This window comes from Zootermopsis nevadensis, unplaced genomic scaffold, assembly GCF_977971745.1.
Source record: "Zootermopsis nevadensis isolate Lab colony 2312 unplaced genomic scaffold, Znev_1.0 Znev_ptg000018l, whole genome shotgun sequence".
Taxonomy (NCBI): Eukaryota; Metazoa; Arthropoda; class Insecta; order Blattodea; family Termopsidae; genus Zootermopsis; species Zootermopsis nevadensis.
In genome coordinates this window covers 3,314,319-3,333,541 of record NW_028259150.1, presented here as the reverse complement: position 1 = coordinate 3,333,541, position 19,223 = coordinate 3,314,319, and the positions used below count along the sequence as shown (strand labels likewise).

At 40.1% G+C, this 19,223-nt stretch overlaps 1 protein-coding gene across 5 annotated transcripts in view; it reads left to right on the top strand.

The window, feature by feature from the left end:
* The window catches only part of LOC110839945 (uncharacterized), a 197,469-nt gene extending 183,121 nt beyond the window's left edge, over positions 1 to 14,348 (top strand). For 4 of the 5 annotated variants that reach the window (XM_087351132.1, XM_087351129.1, XM_087351130.1 and 1 more), the window contains exons 4-5: positions 5,325 to 5,455; positions 13,212 to 14,348. In XM_087351132.1, the coding sequence (XP_087207258.1) occupies positions 5,325 to 5,455; positions 13,212 to 13,448 (368 nt within the window). In that variant the 3' untranslated portion in view covers positions 13,449 to 14,348. Of the gene's footprint in view, positions 1 to 5,324; positions 5,464 to 13,211 lie in introns of all 5 variants that reach the window. The other variant, XM_087351133.1, reaches the window with a different exon arrangement.
* Positions 14,349 to 19,223: the final 4,875 nt, after the last annotated feature.

Genomic DNA, 19,223 nt, shown 5'->3' with positions numbered 1-19,223 from the left:
TCTTATAGGGCCACTTGAAAAGAAATATGTTTCCGACACGTCTGGCAGTCTTAAATAATCTCGAAAGCAGAATTTCTGAAGAAATTAACGCCACATCTCTGGTTATGTTATTGGCATAATGGGAAGTCTTATAGAAGAATTTCTGTTTTTAACGGAGGTGAGTCCGAAGATGGCTGTCTTTTGGAGCGATCGCCCTGGTGATGGAAGGGCCTCTGCAACGTTGGTAAACTTTTATCAGACTACACGGCGCTATAACCCAAAAGAGAGATAGCTTCGGACTCACCAACGTGGTAACCTCAAATCTTACTTGTCTTTCAATTCACATTTCTTTGAATAAATCTGAGTGAACGGTGGCTGACTAGTGTATCTCTAACAATCATGAATAAACGCTCCCCAGTTCTGTACGTTTCCAGTGCGGTCTTCCACACTAAAGTCCCGTGTGAGAGGACAGAAAGAGAAGGCTTTGAAGTACGGTTTCCTGAACATCAGCTAGGCCATGAAACTGGATCTATGCTCTTCTGAATGTGACAAATAATGAAGCTAATTACAAAACACAGAGTACTCTATTAACGCAATTCAATTTGTCACAATCAGTTTTTAACAGATCACTTTCCAGAGTAACGATATTAAATTCGAAGTGATGTAACAAATTTATGTGTAATTTGACATTTCCCACTGGTCGTTGCCATAGCATTTCTACCGGATGAATTCCACTAAAACCTGCATGACAATATAATCAATCATACCTTAGATCAGCTGTAAACGCAACGGGACCCAGCGGCATTTCACAGACGGCGCAATGTTGCCAAACGTCCGCGCAGATATGGTAGTTACCACGGCAATTATTGACTATGTGAAGTCGATAACTGTATACATTATAGAGATGTGGTATATTAATTACGCTTCAAGTTCGACACTCCATGTGATGAGCCTATCATTTGGTTTGGCCTCATCGAACATCGTACAATACGTCGATGTCGACGGAATGGTTCAACGGACTTCGTATTAATGATGCAATTACAGGGAGGGAACTCTTCAACTATATGACACAGTGTGAATTACTTTTCAATAACAACACAGTGAAACCCAGTAATGAGATATTTGATAGCAGATCGACGAAAACTAGTGCCTCAGGGATTATGGTCAACAAACCGCGCTAACAGTGACAGTTTTTGACAAGTAAATTATTAGTTCACATGAAAATTGTGTATATCAAATCTAAAACTTCTTGACGATGGTGAAGAGTCAATTGAATAAAAATTTACTTGGATATTATCCATCGTCTAGGGATTAGCTCTATCTAGTGGGCCCAACTGTGTAGGAACCTGAAGACGGAGATAGAGTCCCATCTCCGAAACGTCGTTTTACGTTTTATATTTATTAGACGATGGATAATATCCAAGTAAATTTTTATTCAATTGAAAATTGTGTGCTTGTTTTTCTATCGTATCTTTCTAACAAATAAAGTTTCAAAATACCGAGTCTTGGGCATTGCAATTTAATATCGCAAGAAACATAAATCGAAAGATTAAACAGAATAACATAATGATTTGTATATTATATGCGCCCAAATAATTCTGTTATGTCAAGTTAATTAACACAGTAGTATCGCTTTACACTTCGGCTGCACAGGATTCAAATTTATGGCCAGCTATTCTAACAGATTCGTATTTGTTTTCCTCAGTCTTACCAAGCGAATGACAGAAAAATTCTTATCTCATCATTCATGGCTATCTTCAAATCTCAACGCGATTTTAACTCTGCAGTTAAATTATAGAAGTTAATTAATCTTAACATCAATCAATCGGTAAAAATGAAAAAAGAGAGGGCATGTAATCTTTCAGTTCGTAAATAAGATCATCTTTGCTCTATAATTCTTTCCCCATGGCCTGTGGCTCTGTAACGTCAGAACTCTATGCCAGTGGACATCTTTCTGGTTCATTGAGCCTTGTTCGGTCGAGTCAGCTGCCCGACTGACTACACACGCACAAAATTGCTTCACGGAGCTTCTGATGCAATGACACAGGAATGATATAAATATTATATGGTGTCAACATTCACAAATGGTCCCTTACTGCTCTCACAGACATCCAGAATTCTTTACTGGTATTTTTTTAAAATGCACTCAAATGGAATTTAAACAACTACTTTTTATGTCGACTTAATGAAATCCCTTTTTCGCAAGCAGAAATGAGTTACAAGAGGCCTAAGTCCTCGACTGCTAGATGGTGATGACTGTGCCCAAACCATCCTCCTACCTATAAAATGACCGCCCAAACAATTATTGAGCGGAATATTTAATCAAATAATTGCAAACTTGCAGTAAGTTACAACAACTTTGTACTGTGTTCGCATATGCTGTATATCTGACTTAAACAGCTTCCTTACAATCTAGACTTTAATAAAATGTAGTGACAATGAAAACATGAAATCTCTGAATACGTTACTTTTATGCCAGATATCTTTAAAAGGAGATAGCATGACAGTCGTAAATTTCCTTGGGTACAAAAGTACGTCGTTTCTTAAGAACATTGAATTCAGGACGAAATCTCGTTCATGTATTAAAATATCTTTACCACCACGGACAGTAATATCGGAAGCTTCCTAGATTTATTGCGACCAGCGAAGCTGGCAGGAAGGTTAACAGAATCGATGAATGATACTGGAGGAGTTTCTCAGCTGCTTTTCCTGCTGTGCCAGAGGTTCTCATTTCAACTTCTGTGCAATTCAAAAATGTATTTCTCGTGCCGTATAAGAAGCGCTACATATCGTTCAGATGCGACGATTCTTATGAAGTCAAGGAGTCACGTTAACAGTCTGAATGGGTCTGTCCATACCAACTTTAATTATGAACTTCTATATTTATCATTAAAGCTTTCATAAAGACCCTCTGGAAAGTTAATTCTTACAGCATATTAAATCCTTTAGATATTTTGTAATAATCATCTGACACTTAGAACGAGAACAGCAGATTGCGTTTATATTTAATATTCTCCGAGCTAAATTAGAACCCACAATCGTGATCCCAGTCAACAAAAAATTACATGGGGCGGTCATCCACTGTGAACGGCTGAATTTAGAGTCACTAAACTGGCTGGCTTTCGTGAAACTCCCTACAGCTGTTATACCATTCGAGGCAAATATACTTTGCTGCTTCTCATGTTCTTATGATCATTATCTTTTTCCGCTTCATATTGGTCCATTTCAGTGCGAGAGGCAAACATATCCAATTAATCGTGCTATTTGTAGACGAATCTCCTTGAGCAAACTTTACCATGCAATTTATTAAAATTATTCATTCGAGCCTTAAAACGTTATAAGAAATACGTACTGCAGGCGTGATAATAAACTCAAGCGTTGTCAAATGACTGCACTGGCCACCTCCACATTTCTTTGACTTTATTGGGTGTTACGTAATCATCTGTGCCGATGATTTGTTTTTAAAAAAATATTTCAGTACAAATTAACGGAAGAAAATCTGTATACATTTGTTAGACTTTCAACGTACACTTGATTTGGTTACCCATTATCTTATTCCCTTCTACAATATTTAAAATACTGGCACCGCCAACAGATCACAAAATTCAGTAGCTTGAATTTATTTCTGAGTCTGTAAAACTCAGTGCAGACCTTCATCGGAAACGAGTGTTATTCGGGGAGGTATTGGATTAAACTCTCGGCTGAGAATATTCTGACCGAAGCTTACCGTAGTTTTTCTTAAACCTCTAGGCAAACATAGAATGCAATCGGCAATTAGTTAATTAGCTGATGTACGAGGCGCGTCCCAAAAGTAAGTTTCCCACTCGTCCCACAGCTAGCAAACCTTATATTGCGCGAAGCGACTGTGCGTACGTGATAGAGCAATGACGTAGCATGGCGCATGCACTAACGGTACTTCCCGCGTTCTCACAGTAGCATCGTTGCAGCTGTTGAAGATGGAGGTTCTTATTCCAGCTCCCGCCGACTGTGAAGTGCGGTCAGTGATAAAGTTTTTGAATGCACAGAGCATAGCGCCGATCGAAATTCATCGTCAGCTGTGCCGGGTCTATGGGCCTAACGTCATGAGCAAGCAGATGGTGCGTCGCTGGTGCAGACAATTTTCAGCAGGTCGACAAAGTGTGCATGATGAGAAGCGCAGTGGGAGGCCATCCATCATTACAGACGACCTTGTGGAGCTTGTGCGGGAACGCATTATGGATAATCGTCGCTTCACAATTACGGAACTCAGCAGTCATTTCCCGCAGATTTCCCGCTCCTTGTTGCACAAAATTGTCACGGAGCACCTGTTGTTCAAGAAATTGTGCGCCAGGTGGGTGCCGAAGCAACTGACACCAGAACACAAAACAAAGCACATGGAGTCAGCATTGACATTTCTGCAGCGGTACCATGATGGCGGCGACGAGTTTCTGGACCGGATCATCACAGGTGATGAAACGTGGATTGCACACATTACCCCAGAAACCAAGCAGCAGTCAATGCATTGGCGTCACAGTGGATCTCCCTGTAAGACGAAATTCAAGCAGACGTTGTCGGCGCGGAAAGTGATGTGCACGGTGTTCTGGGACAGACGGGGCGTTCTCCACGTCGACTTCCTGACCAGAGGTGAGACGGTGAATGCTGAGCGTTACTGCGAAACACTGCAGAAATTGCGACGGGCCATTCAGAACAAGCGGCGCGGGATGCTTAGTGCCGGTATTGTCTTCCTGCACGATAACGCTAGGCCGCACACGGCTCGACGGACAGCAAGTCTCCTGCAGGAGTTCAACTGGGAGGTGTTTAATCATCCACCCTACAGCCCGGACCTCGCTCCCAGTGATTTCCATCTTTTCCTACACCTCAAGAAATTCCTGTCCGGTCAGCGTCAGCGTTTTGAGAATGACAGAGAGGCGGAGATGGTTGTCACACAGTGGTTCCAATCCCAGGCGGCAGACTTCTACGACACAGGTATTCAAAAGTTGGTCCCACGGTATGACAAATGTCTCAATTCCGGTGGCGAATATGTTGAAAAATAGCTGGACACTTGCTGTATCTGTTGCAATAAATATTTCCATGAAATTGTGTTTTGTTTCTGTAAACGGCCCCAGGGAAACTTACTTTGTAGACCAGCCTCGTAGTATAGGTGCTCAAAATGATTACCCTTGGCTTAGTGGCACACCTGACAGCCGTTACCAACTGACTGACAAGTGGCCGCCGTATGTGTATTCGCCTTTTCGGGGACATTGTGTATATTCATGCAATCACGAAGTGTCCCGTTGCACAGTTAACTTCTTTTCTGCGGTTCATCTCTCACAGGTTACATGTGTCTTGCGTTTCTTTTTCTGCAGGTGAGGATTTCTGCCACACATTGCATATCATGGACTCCCGGGGGGAGAGCGTCGTGGTGAACAAGAAGTGTGCAGACCGATCCGAATGCTCGCCACAGCGCGTCGGTTGCCTCAGCATCGACACACAGACGGTCAGTTGGTACGCTACCTTCTTCCTTGAAACATTGGTACTTATTCAGATATTGCATACACGTGTATTTATAGAACAGATTGTCGCTGTCACGGTTCTAAATAATAATATTATTATTGAGAGTCAAAAATGCTCACCTGCAACTATTCTGATAATGTGATATGAGATTACATATGTATTCTGCAGTCACTTGATTTCAATTTTTTACGTAGTATTATTAAGGTAGCCTAGGAGACTAATGGCCTTTGAGATGAACCTCCGTGTTCAGTACATAAAAGGAATTTCTTGATCTACTAAATAAGCAATTAACTTTTCGAACAACACTCTAAAATAGATTTAAATTTGTCCCCAGGATAAAATATGACTCTGTCATACGAAGTGACTTTTATTCTCTCTGATAGTTTAAAAATGCTTTATTATTCCTAACTTACGAATTCAACTGAGAATTCAGCTTTACCCCCTGTCCTGGGAATGTAGCTCGTCATTTGTTAACTTACAGCACATTTGCTTAATTTATGATACTCAAGTTATGTTCTGTTCCCTTGACCTCACAAACACCAGCTAAGTTTCGTAACAATTGTAGCCACCCTCCCTACCGAAACCCCCAGACACAAGCAATTTCTAACTTCGCACAAGTGCGCCAAGTGTCATAGACACAGAAGCACGAGTCAGAAAGTAACCACTGACCTCCACAAATATAACCGACATATATATACACAAACAGCAAGTAGTAACACAGAAGTTGCATTAGAGCATCCCTGGCTTCAGGGTGCCGTTTTGTGTTATTATGTCAGGATGTAGACTCAAATGAATTGTTAGCGAGCGCTCACACATACAGGGACATCGCGCGCTGTAGCAGCAGCAAAGGCACACAGCAATGGACTGGTGTTTGGAAACTTACCACACTGTAATTAATGGCTTCGGGAAGACAAGGAAAGAAAATCAACAGCATCAAAAATGTTGGCGAATGTGGAAAATGTTGGAGTTAACGTTCGAGTCACTCACAGAGTCCGTCCGTCCGTCCGAAAACTAGGATGGTTTATCTGAATTCCTGTCGGAGTATATACGTATTTCTGTTTCATGCGTTCTTGTTTCAACGTGCATAAAGCTAACGCAGAGTATTTCAGCTTCAAAATTGCTAGTAATATAGAACAACACATAATGTGAAAAGAAATTACAAACTAATTTCATCATGTAATTTTGTACACTCACTTATTGGTCGATTCCAGATGCCTGTTTCCTGTCACTTCTTAATCACCGTCAATTTATGTTCTTTCAAAGTTTTACTTATATAAGTAAGTAAAATAAGAAATTACATGTCAGTAATACATCACGTCAAATAATCCACAAACATAAATAAGACAGTCGGTCAAATGTGTGACTAGGATGTTATGTCGAGAGGAAGTGATATCCAAGTATAAATTAACAGAGCTTCTTCTGAATTACGCAGAAGGAACGCCACGTAGTTAACACACCTATTTCTTATTCGAGAAATGCCGAACTCCATTCTCGGTCCTTAACTGACCTTTTCTATGCCTTCCCACAGCCCTTCTTGGGGGAGTAAATATTCAGGTAAATCTAAAATAGGTTGTGACATTTCATTATACACTCTTCTTAAACCAGCATTCAGTATTAACCTTCCATTCAACGATATATAAAAACACTTGAAGAAGTGTTATTAAATAAATTAAGAAACAAGAGTTAGATTCGCAAATATTTCTATTCGCACAAATGTTCATCAAGCACTGCCACTATAATCAAATCTAGTAGAAAATGATGACGTTATCTCGAACATTTTAGTCGACTTGGAGGGGATAAGAACTACACGGTAAATACAGAATACAGACCTTGAGTATGACCACTGAAGACGTTCGCTTTCGTATGGCCCTCAGCAAGTCTTCAGGAGCCTGCGGGATAAGAACTTTTATTAAAATTCAGGTACAGAAGTTTATTTTATTTCAACACTTCAAAATCTACACTATTTCATTTCTCGAATGCTTACAACCAAACTTTGCTAAACCTGACGAAAGTTATTTGTTGTTGTTTCAACGGCTTTTTCAGTTCGTATTTAAATTATATCCCTGATTATTCTTAATCTGTACATCATCCAGAATAATAAACAGGCGAAACTTTTAGAACGACAAGAAGCGAAAAGTTTAGAACGAACAGAGAACCTTGCTTTGAGTGTATTGAAACATGACGTTTCATTTTGCTAGTGCAAAGTTAAGGCTTAACAATGTGTTTGTTGTACAGCGGTGTATAATAAAAGGAGATATTTCATCCGCCACGACTCCAGTTTTTATGCAGACTCACGCATGCGAATTTGTAACATCCTTTCATATTTGTAATATCAAAACAACCAGAAAATTAGACAAAACTATGTAAATACAATATAAATTTGTTCATCGGTTAAATGTTATATGTATGGATGTGTGTGTATATATTATATATATATATCTATATATATATATACACACACAACCTTACGTATATACGAGGCTCGTCCTTAAAGTAAGTTTCCCTGGGGTCGTTTACAGAAACAAAACACAATTTCATGAAAATATTTATTGCAACAGATACAGCAAGTGTCCAGCTATTTTTCAACATATTCGCCACCGGAATTGAGACATTTGTCATACCGTGGGACCAACTTTTGAATACCTGTGTCGTAGAAGTCTGCCGCCTGGGATTGGAACCACTGTGTGACAACCATCTCCGCCTCTCTGTCATTCTCAAAACGCTGACGCTGACCGGACAGGAATTTCTTGAGGTGTAGGAAAAGATGGAAATCACTGGGAGCGAGGTCCGGGCTGTAGGGTGGATGATTAAACACCTCCCAGCTGAACTCCTGCAGGAGACTTGCTGTCCGTCGAGCCGTGTGCGGCCTAGCGTTATCGTGCAGTAAGACAATACCGGCACTAAGCATCCCGCGCCGCTTGTTCTGAATGGCCCGTCGCAATTTCTGCAGTGTTTCGCAGTAACGCTCAGCATTCACCGTCTCACCTCTGGTCAGGAAGTCGACGTGGAGAACGCCCCGTCTGTCCCAGAACACCGTGCACATCACTTTCCGCACCGACAACGTCTGCTTGAATTTCGTCTTACAGGGAGATCCACTGTGACGCCAATGCATTGACTGCTGTTTGGTTTTTGGGGTAATGTGTGCAATCCACGTTTCATCACCTGTGATGATCCGGTCCAGAAACTCGTCGCCGCCATCATGGTACCGCTGCAGAAATGTCAATGCTGACTCCATGCGCTTTGTTTTGTGTTCTGGTGTCAGTTGCTTCGGCACCCACCTGGCGCACAATTTCTTGAACAACAGGTGCTCCGTGACAATTTTGTGCAACAAGGAGCGGGAAATCTGCGGGAAATGACTGCTGAGTTCCGTAATTGTGAAGCGACGATTATCCATAATGCGTTCCCGCACAAGCTCCACAAGGTCGTCTGTAATGATGGATGGCCTCCCACTGCGCTTCTCATCATGCACACTTTGTCGACCTGCTGAAAATTGTCTGCACCAGCGACGCACCATCTGCTTGCTCATGACGTTAGGCCCATAGACCCGGCACAGCTGACGATGAATTTCGATCGGCGCTATGCTCTGTGCATTCAAAAACTTTATCACTGACCGCACTTCACAGTCGGCGGGAGCTGGAATAAGAACCTCTATCTTCAACAGCTGCAACGATGCTACTGTGAGAACGCGGGAAGTACCGTTAGTGCATGCGCCATGCTACGTCATTGCTCTATCACGTACGCACAGTCGCTTCGCTCAATATAAGGTTTGCTAGCTGTGGGACGAGTGGGAAACTTACTTTTGGGACGCGCCTCGTACATCCAGGCACGTATACAAAATGTGTTCTAGAATGTTTAGCTGTCAAACTGTCATCCGTGTGATAGCTTATTCTTTAAATTTAAAAGTCAGTTCACATTTTCTTTCCAAATTTACTTCAATTCATACGCCTTCTCTTGGTCAAATAAGAACATGGACCACTGGTGTATGGGAATCTGTATGATTGTACCGTAACCTGGCTGAATGTGTAGTACCATCGTTACTTATCTTAGGCATTAGCTGGGGTAAGAGAAGTTTGCTGGAAACATAAAATATGTACCCTAAGCCACGAATAGGTCAAGACTCTCAGAAGACTTAATCCGGCTGACGGGTAACTGGCTTTCCAGTGACCTGTAACATGTTATGAACTACTGTGCAAAATAATTTTCGAGCAGTCTGTCTGATTGGTAGTCTACAGAACGGCAGACAGTTAAAATTATATGTGCTCCTTCCTACTTAAGTGTATACCGAGTGTCGACAGAATTAATGACGTTCTGGGTGCGCGAAGCAGAGACCCGCCGGTTGCAGAAGTAGAAACCCCATTCGCCATATCGCATCAAAATCAGTTTTACAACACTGTGTTTAAACTGCGTGATACAGGGAAGTTTAGCCAGTAACTCAATTTCACGGTAGATTTGTAGTCGCTATTTTAAGGGATGTTTAATCCAAAAGTCAGAAGCAAAGTATATTAGCGCCAATCCTCTTCGTCTACCAAAGAGACTATGGGATTTCCAAATATATTTTGTTTATATGACCTAGTGCTTACGGGAGTGCATGGATCTAAGAAAGAGAATGATGTAGACAGTTAAAAGCGTCATAAATTGTACGCTTTGTCAAGTATTGTTAAGGTGATTCAATCGAGAATTATAAGATGCATGGGGCATGTAGCACGCAGGGTGGGGACAACAAATGGGTACAAGACATTTGCAGAATAGATTTTATTAAAATTCTTCAAGCTCTTTTATAGATTAAAACATGGGCGTGAACGGACAGACATTCAAGTTACGCGTTCATTTAAGCACTTCGTACAAATATCACACAAACAACACGATCCGATATTTTCTAGAACACAGATAATTTTGCTTAATTCAAACAAACGAAACTGAACCTGGTGGTTTTGCATGTGTTAAAATATATTTATTTTTTAAGATGTTAAGCTGTGTTTTGATCTCATCACGCCGGTGAAAAAAATTACTACAGTCTCCAGTTCTGTAACGCGGCGTATTCTTGTAGGTCTTTAACAATATTCTCATAATACAAAAGAGTTAATAAAAATGATAAGAAATATTTTGCATTGCACCTTACAGTTTTCATACATGTGAAAGTAAAATCAATACTCGGGAGACCATTGTACCTGACTGTAACTAACTTTAATTCAGGTTTCGATTCGATCTTGTGTGTTCCTTCTGGGTTCTTCTAAGCACCAAACCTATGACATATCCTTCCAGCCCACATCAATTAACAAGCCTAAAAACATTCCAGTCTCTTGGAATATATTGTTTATAACAGGTAATTTAGAGGCCAATATCGTAGGAAAGAAATATAAACACAAACACTGACATTTAGATAATTTCTTCTTTCCACACTGGCTTGGTTATGCGTTAACGAAATCTGACTTCTTCGTGACAAACGAAAGCCCACAGTTTGGTGTAGCAGAGTCATAATATGGCTTTGTGTAATTTAGAAGGATCTGGGTTTCCCTGCAATAATTCACAAGATCTCCAAATAATTTGCACCAGGACAAAGGAGAAGGCGAAACACCCATCTGTATTTTAATGAACAAAGGGACAGGGTGAAAATATTTATGGTGCTTTTGTTTTAGAGTCTTATTTCAAGAGATTCTATTATTATCGTCGACAAATTTGTAATAAATGGTTAAAATTTCTGGAAATAACTGCCCTTTTGGCGATTATTTTAAACAATTTTGGCCTTAATGACATGTTATTTTTTGTATAAAGCAACGTTAAACTAAATGTCAGAGGAATATCTGCGAAATACATGTTGTGGCTAGCAGCGCTTGTGATCGAAGTCCAGAAATTTCTGCGGAGTTGATTGCTTGGAACACGGAGGAGGATATGGGAGGATGACAGTAATTTGAGTTTTGAATGTGGGAGCTGAATGGAATTGGCTCAGGATCGTGTCCAGCGGAGAAGGGCGTTGGTATCAGCGGTGTTAAAGCCTCGAATTCTGCTACCAGGGAATGAGATAGATCGCACCATAATCAGTATCTTCATTCACGACTGTAAATGTCTCACGATAAAAACCATCTATCAGCTTGATTTATTTATATTACTGGAAGTCACCCACAGATTCAAATACAAGTACCGAAAAACTAATTTTTCCCTCTTCACCTCTTGACCGTTGATACATTAATTTACTTCATTCGCTACACCAAAATGACCTTTATCCAATACCGATAAGTGAAAAAAACTAGTGAACGCTGCCAGTATTTCATGACGACCCTTGCCTAGCCTAGCAACAGCATGCATTAAACGTCATCTCTTACTATTAATGTTTCCTTTTTTGTCTGGGATACCTGAATTGATTGTTTGCTGGTTTTAACACATTTTTCAACTACACACGTCACACAGAGTCGTTCTGTAGATGTACTGTGAATCATGCAATTTAATGAATGTGGAAGGTAACGGTCGTGGCCTACTACTAATTCTAACATTCGTTTGGATGTAGGTTACTGAGGAAAACCATGAAACTCTTACGTTACTACAGTTGGTCTCCTAATCGATTCGATATTCGAATACAAAACAGGATTTCTAACCAATCAATGGCCTTTTTCGGTGGTTATCTGAACTGTGATGCAGTTTATCCAATTTTTGGGTACGCAACTCATGACATTATTTGTGTTACAGTAACGCAGACATTGATTGGATGATATAAAATGACTTTTCCTTTTTTACCTATCTGTTTATATAACTTCTGGCATTCTTAAACTGCCATAAAACTTTTAACTTCCGACAGAAAGAACGCCATCTCTCAGCTTACACTACTAACACCCGTTCAAAGCGAATAACTGTATTGACATGCACACACTTATTCACATATTTATATTCAAGAATTTTAGAAGGAAAACTTGCGGTGGACGTTACACACTCATATGTAATCTAGCAGTTATTCAGCTGGTCAAAAAATTTCCCGTATATTTTAGAACCGGTGGTTCTTTATGGTTTCCACATTCAAAAATTTTAATTTTATTAATTTTATGAATTAGGTAGTGTAATTGCGTCATATTGTGAATATTATAACAATTATTTATTTTAATCCGTCTGATCATAATATTTAAAATTTCTTATAATTAAGATAATAAAATATCAGACGGATCAGACGGATTAAAATAAATAATTGTTTATGAATTAGTTTTAGTATTCTTCCTAGTCGGCCTATTGGGCCTAGTTCTAGCCTAAACAATAAAAATTTTCCATGTTCTTTCACAGGCCTTACTTCTACTTCCATAACGATTTCATTTCAATTTCATCTTAAGCGCTGTGTAAAATATGGAAGAAATCTGTAAAAACATTGTTTGTTTCTTATTTCGTTTACAGGCTAAAATAATCTAATCTGCTATCGTCTCATGAAATTTATTAAAGCTGTTATGTACGCTATTTAAATTAAAATCCTCGCATACCACGAGGCTAATGATATTTTGAATGTTTTTTATATTCAAATCTTGTGCAGAAACAAAAAATAAAGAAAGAAAGTAATTCGTCAAACTGGATTTTCCAGCAAACAAATGATAGAACTTTTCTTTCGCTTTGCTGATGATACGTGAGCTATTTTTTCTTACAGTGCTGTAAATTAAAACACTTGAGTACAAAAATGACCCCTGTTGTTGCGTTTTGCACCTAAGGAACCATTAACAACCGACGAAGTAGGTTATCTCGACAATTAATACGACATTGTCTGTTTTCAGGTTTGTGTGTCATGTTGTGACGAGATGTACTGTAACATGTCTGTGCCCAGCAACCAAAGCACGGCAGTATATACCGATACGAGAACAAAAGCCAGACGTCGGGCGCAACAGCATCACAATAGCAGCAACAGCACCAACACTGCTAGCTGTGACCGACTTCCGCCATCTTCATCCCAGCCGCCTATTCATTTGCTCATTGTCATTTTGATGATGACTGCGATTCTTGTGGGCATATAACCCGCCTTCACAACCCCCCCCCCCCCCCACTCAAAGTATCATTACTGCTGCTGCTATCTGTGTGAAAAGACTACAAGCTCGAGTGATCAGTGTTTGTTCACGCGACCACATAACGAAATTTATAAATGGGATGAATGAGTGAGAGTTAAGAAGGAAAAGGTCGAAAGCAGTCCTGTACAGTCACAGTATTTAGAACTGCAGAAGAAACCCTGCTCGGTTTTACATCGTTCAGCAGTCGATCGTCCGCCATCACACTCTCACATCGCAAAATAAAGAAGGAATTAAACTGTCTGTCTTTTTTCTGGTCATATTTTAGTAACGGAAAACTGGAAATTTAATTAAATCATTTACCATTATGCCGTATTTTATTCCATTCTTTAGCGGCCGGTCGATCAGTGCAAACTCAGCCAACTGACACGTTTTCATGGTCGTGTGTCGTCTGTTCCCTGTTCCAGAGCAGCTGCTTTGATGTACATGAGAGCTGAGATTCTCGCCGTGGTGACAATGTCGATGGTGGTCTTCTGGATTGTGACGCCGTGTGGTCTTGTAGGTGGTTACCGGCATTTCGAATAAACGTGTCGCTTACACTTTCAGCCTGAAAATGGAGATAATACGTTCCTCCGAAACGTACGTAATAACCTACAAGACCACACGGCGTCACAACGCAGAAGACCACGAGAGACAGTATTTTCGACGTCTGTGAAGGTCGCCGGGTGAAAGTCAGAATAATTTACTTTTTAAGAAACATATATAGTGTACCTTTAAGAAGTTTTATTGCAATTTTTATTGACTTATTTATGGATTTTTATTTTTTATATACAATGTTGAGTATCCAATTCAATGTACAATCAGTAGGTCCTACGGCAGTGGGTTAAAGATTATATATGTTGCTGTGACGAATCTAGTGTGATGAAACTTGATTAGAGTAACAGCTTGTTTCCTTAACAGAATTCGAAAGTGTAAAGGAGAAGTGGTTAGCATCATCTTGTTGTAATGGCCTCGACCCCAGAAAGCAGCAGAAGGTTAGAAAAGGGACGTTAGTCAAGACGGACGTTGTTTATTTAAAATTCAAAATAAGGTGTTGATGAAAATGATAGTACAACTGGACTATACAAGGCATGAAATATATACTACACGAGTCTATAATTCCCTATAGTATTATAATGTTTTGTTCTTTGAAAACGAGTTAAGTCATACGAAATTTGTACTGACGTAAGCCCTTCTCACCGCACATCAAGGATTTTCTCCCGTCATTTGGTGTCGCATATTCACAAACGGAACTTTCAGAGAATGAAATAGTTTGTTCAGAATTTCTAGGAAACAGGAATATTCTGCTTTGGGCCAGGAAAAACACGAGTTGTGATTAAAATCGAGTACAATTAGTGGCACTAACACTGCTATGATATACTAATTAATTAGTGACCATGTGATGAAAATTAATTACTGAAATTCCAGAAGCTAGTCGTAATATCGACCATCGTTTGCGAGATTTTCTTTGCATTTCCAACAGCGTACTGAAATTTATTCAACACAATACACTTCGCCATATAAAACCTGAAGCGGCATTAATTTCAATTTTGGTTTAATACTGGCTGATTTCTCATATTCTTCCTCAGTGGCTCGATTTTTCTTCTTCTAATTTTTCGGCTGTTTCTTTGCTGACTTCTGTTGTCAACTCCTCCTGCGTGCAGAAAACATTCGTTGCCTCAGAATTAATTTTAATTCGAAACGGTAAGTAAGGCGAGAGAAGATTAAGGTATACTCTTACATATAGTCAAAATTATTTATGATGATAAAGTTTTATAGATTACCTAACTGGCAAACGGTATGTATGTAATCGAGACTTACTACTTCTGTTGCGTTATGAGTATTTTTCGAGGGCCGTCGCGTTAAAGACTGAGTCTGGCAGGTGTCGGAATGCTGAAGAAATTTAAATCTAGGGAAGAAAAAGTGTCAGCTGACTGGAGGAGGTTTCATACTAATCAAATAAAGAGCATGAGAGGTCCTGGAGTATGTGAAGTCCATGGGATAGACGATAAGCTCAGAGAGATATGACCCGAAAATCTGAAAGCAGGAGACCGCTCGGAAGATCTAGATGTAAATGACAGGGTAATATCCAAACGGATCTTACATGAATTGTGTAGGACAGTTTTGATTGGATTTATCTGGCTCATAATTATAACCAGAGGCTGACTTTTGTGAACACGGTAATAAACCTTCGTGATCCACGAGATACGAGCGAATTGTTGCCTAGCCAAGCAAGTATTAGCTTCTCAGGAGAGACGGCGCCACATTAAGTTATGTAAGATTTGAGGTTTTCACAGCGGTGAGTATGAAGATTTATGTATTCTGGGTTGTTGCGCTGTGTAGACTGGTCGATGTTAACCAACGTTTTCATCGCCCTGATGACGGAGGCAGTATGACCTCTGAAACGTTGGTAAACATCTATCAGACTACACAGCGCAACAACCCAGAAGACAGAAATCTTCACATTACGTTGGTTTAGATGTTCATTGCCCTACTCGCTAATGTAGAAGTGGTCCTTCAAAACAACTTTTTTCGTAAGGGTCTGTAAAGTCAACATGGTAAACTCCACAACACTACTAACAATGTTGATGACGGAGTGTGTGTTTCTATATAAATAGCTGATGCTAGTCGTATACAGCGTAGAATCAAAGAACGACTAACTGCTATGAATGTGTTTAACTGTGCTAAAAATAAAAGTTGCAAGTGGAACTGCAGCAGTTGTGGGAGCCTCGGTATGTATTAATACATAAGAGACAATGTCTCAGCAACAAGTTGTGGAAGTAAGATGTTTACTTCAGGTACTTCGCGAAAGAGCAGATCAGCCACCTCAGAGACCACTTTCGAAACACGCACGTCCTAGGCCGTGCCTAATCCTGCCTGCATTATTCCGTTTGACGGAGCAACATTACTGCTACAAAATATCAATAATTTTCTGTACGTCAGTTGAGTTTAAAGGTTAATTGCTACTGAATCAGTGATGTGCAATGCTCTTCAACAGCGGTCTCGAAACTTATTTACAAGTGGGAAACATTTTCGACAAATTCCATTCTATCAAATCCACACTTCTTTAAAGTATAGGAGCACAAATAGACATAAATGTGCTCTTTTCGTATTAAAAGGTCAGAAATGAATTTGGTCAATTAAGATTTTTTTCCAATTAGCTACCGGCCCGCGGGTCGTACTTTGGAGAGCCCTGCTCTATGACGCAGTAATAGCAGGCCGCACTGGAGTCTTTTGAATGTTAGATCTGTATTTCGGGAATGTGAGGCTGGGAGAGCGATTTATATTCGTGGCAGGACTGACTAGACAGTTCTATTTCCTTTCTCTTGTGAGAGAATTGAATGCACAAGGTGAGACCTATTGTGGACAATCTTCTGCAGTGACTGGATGTGACCTTTCATAAAGGTCGTCCAACTAAATCACAAGAGCAACAGATATTTTAAAAAACAGGAAGGAAACGCTAGGATTACTTAAAGTCTCTGTTCAATGACATGCGCAAATCGCACAGAAAGAAGCATTTTGCTCAACTATAGCGTGCCCTTTTCCTCGTTTGGATCCTTCACGCATACGTAGTTATTGACGAGTGTATGACTGGAGTAAAACTAAATTAAATTAACGAGACCGCGGGGCTCTGTCCCTTGTAATTACGTTCAAGCGCTGCTAGTTCATGTAAATTAGTTACGAACCGGACATTTAACTAGAATTATAAAATACTTTATAGGCCCTAGAATACCAACATATTTTACCACTGATGGGAAACGGAATGAATGTTGAAGATATTACTCATAACTAAGGCTTCTCTTTCCTGGTTGTTTGAAATCAACTTCATAAATTTTCGATAAAATTACCTTTTTCCTCTATGTCTACTCTAAAGACCGAAACGATAATTTATTCCGAAAAGCCACGCATTTCTTCACAAGCAAATCAATGCTACGACACCAAAAAAGTAGTAAGTAATTAATTTCTACGTTCTGCTTCAAAATAATATTGCTATTCCTTATATATAAAATGACAAAAGCCCAAAAGCAATTATATTAGTCTAAATGAGGTTTTGACTACAGACACGCATTTTGAAAACCATTACGAAGCAGTGTAAAGTTAAATCTTTTAACAGAGTTATTAATACTTTCTCATCACGACATCCTCTGTTACAAAGCCGCGACATACCGTCAGCGTTTGAAAGGTGGGCGAAGGGTTCTACTTTACATATCACCGTGTGTCATTAAAATATTTGCCCCACGAATCATGCTTATTCCTCAAAATTAAATTGCTGAACACACTCGTTACCATTTTTCTTTGGCTGCCCAACCCACGGGGTTAGAACATTCTGTACCCTGCATAGCAGAAAACGAGTTTAACGTGAATCTGATTAAGTTATTTGATAACAAGACACGATATTTCGTGTTACTTTGGGAAGAAAGGCCGGGCGCAAACGGAGCCACTAGTGGCCGCCACCGGTGGCCGCCACTTGTGGCTAAACACGACCACTAGCCGAATAAACAGTGGTCGGAGGCAGCCACAAGTAGCGTGACACGGCCACTACCGCAGCGAGTGGCGGTAGTTGCCGCTACTTGTGGCTGCCTCCGACCACTGTTTATCCCGCGCAAACGTAGCCACTAGCGTCCGCCATAAAAACCCTAGCTCCCCACCCACTACCCTCAACACAGCTGGCAGGGCAGTCAGGTCAGTTGCTGTTCTGTAAGTCTTTCTGCAGGAGGTATGCTTTCTCTCATGATGGTATCTTGGCGTTTTAAACGATCTTGTAACAAGGACAATAATTCTTTGAATGTTGTCAAACTCATTCGAAAATACTTAAAAAAATTATCTTCGTGCCTCGTTAGCTCCTCAAAGAGCGTAGCAAAATTGTCGTATTCGCTGCGAATTCGCAATATTGGATGTATCCAAAAACGGCGCTGTCTTTGTCGTCGTTTACGTCAGCGTTGTCGTATTATTAATATTGCGACCAATGCTTCCATATCGGAGTCCATTGTGCTACTGACGCACGGTTGGGGAAAATGTCTGCATAAAGTGGCGACCACTAGTGGTCGTGTTTAGCCACAAGTGGCGGTCACCGGTGGCGGCCACTAGTGGTCGTGTTTAGCCACTAGTGGCTCCGTTTGTGCCCGGCCTTAGGTAACTAAACTACTACAATGTTCTGTCATGTGCCGTTGCTTATTAAACGATGTTTTTTTTAAAATTCGCAGATTATATACAATAGAATGGAAGACGATTGTAAATGATTGTAAATGATAAATGCAACACGAAATGGTACATCCCACGTTCCTCAAAAGCATTGCTTTTGTAAATTGTATCTTTCTCTACAAACAGTAATCAGATCATGAATTAAATTCCATGATAAACGTTTCAGTGCTCGTCTTCCAAAGCCTTAATTCTCTCATTTTCTGTAGCTGACATCATAAGACGGGACATAGTGCATAGTTCAACAAAATCTCCGTTTTAAGAACCAAATTTCTTTACTCTGAGTCCAGCAAAGTTCAGGGACAGTACTGAATAACGACCTATTTCGAGATAACAAAACGGGTTAACGAGCCTGTCGCAACCTCAGGGGAGTTACATCGCAGGTACAATTACCGAAGAACTTCCTTAAAAGCAACCCTCCTAAAGGAAACTGATCTCCGAATCCCTACGTGAACAGCGCTGTTAATGTTCTTAGTCTCCTCTTTTGTAATGATGGCCTTATTCTTATTAAATTTATTAATATATTATGTAAATTTTCGTCATGCAATA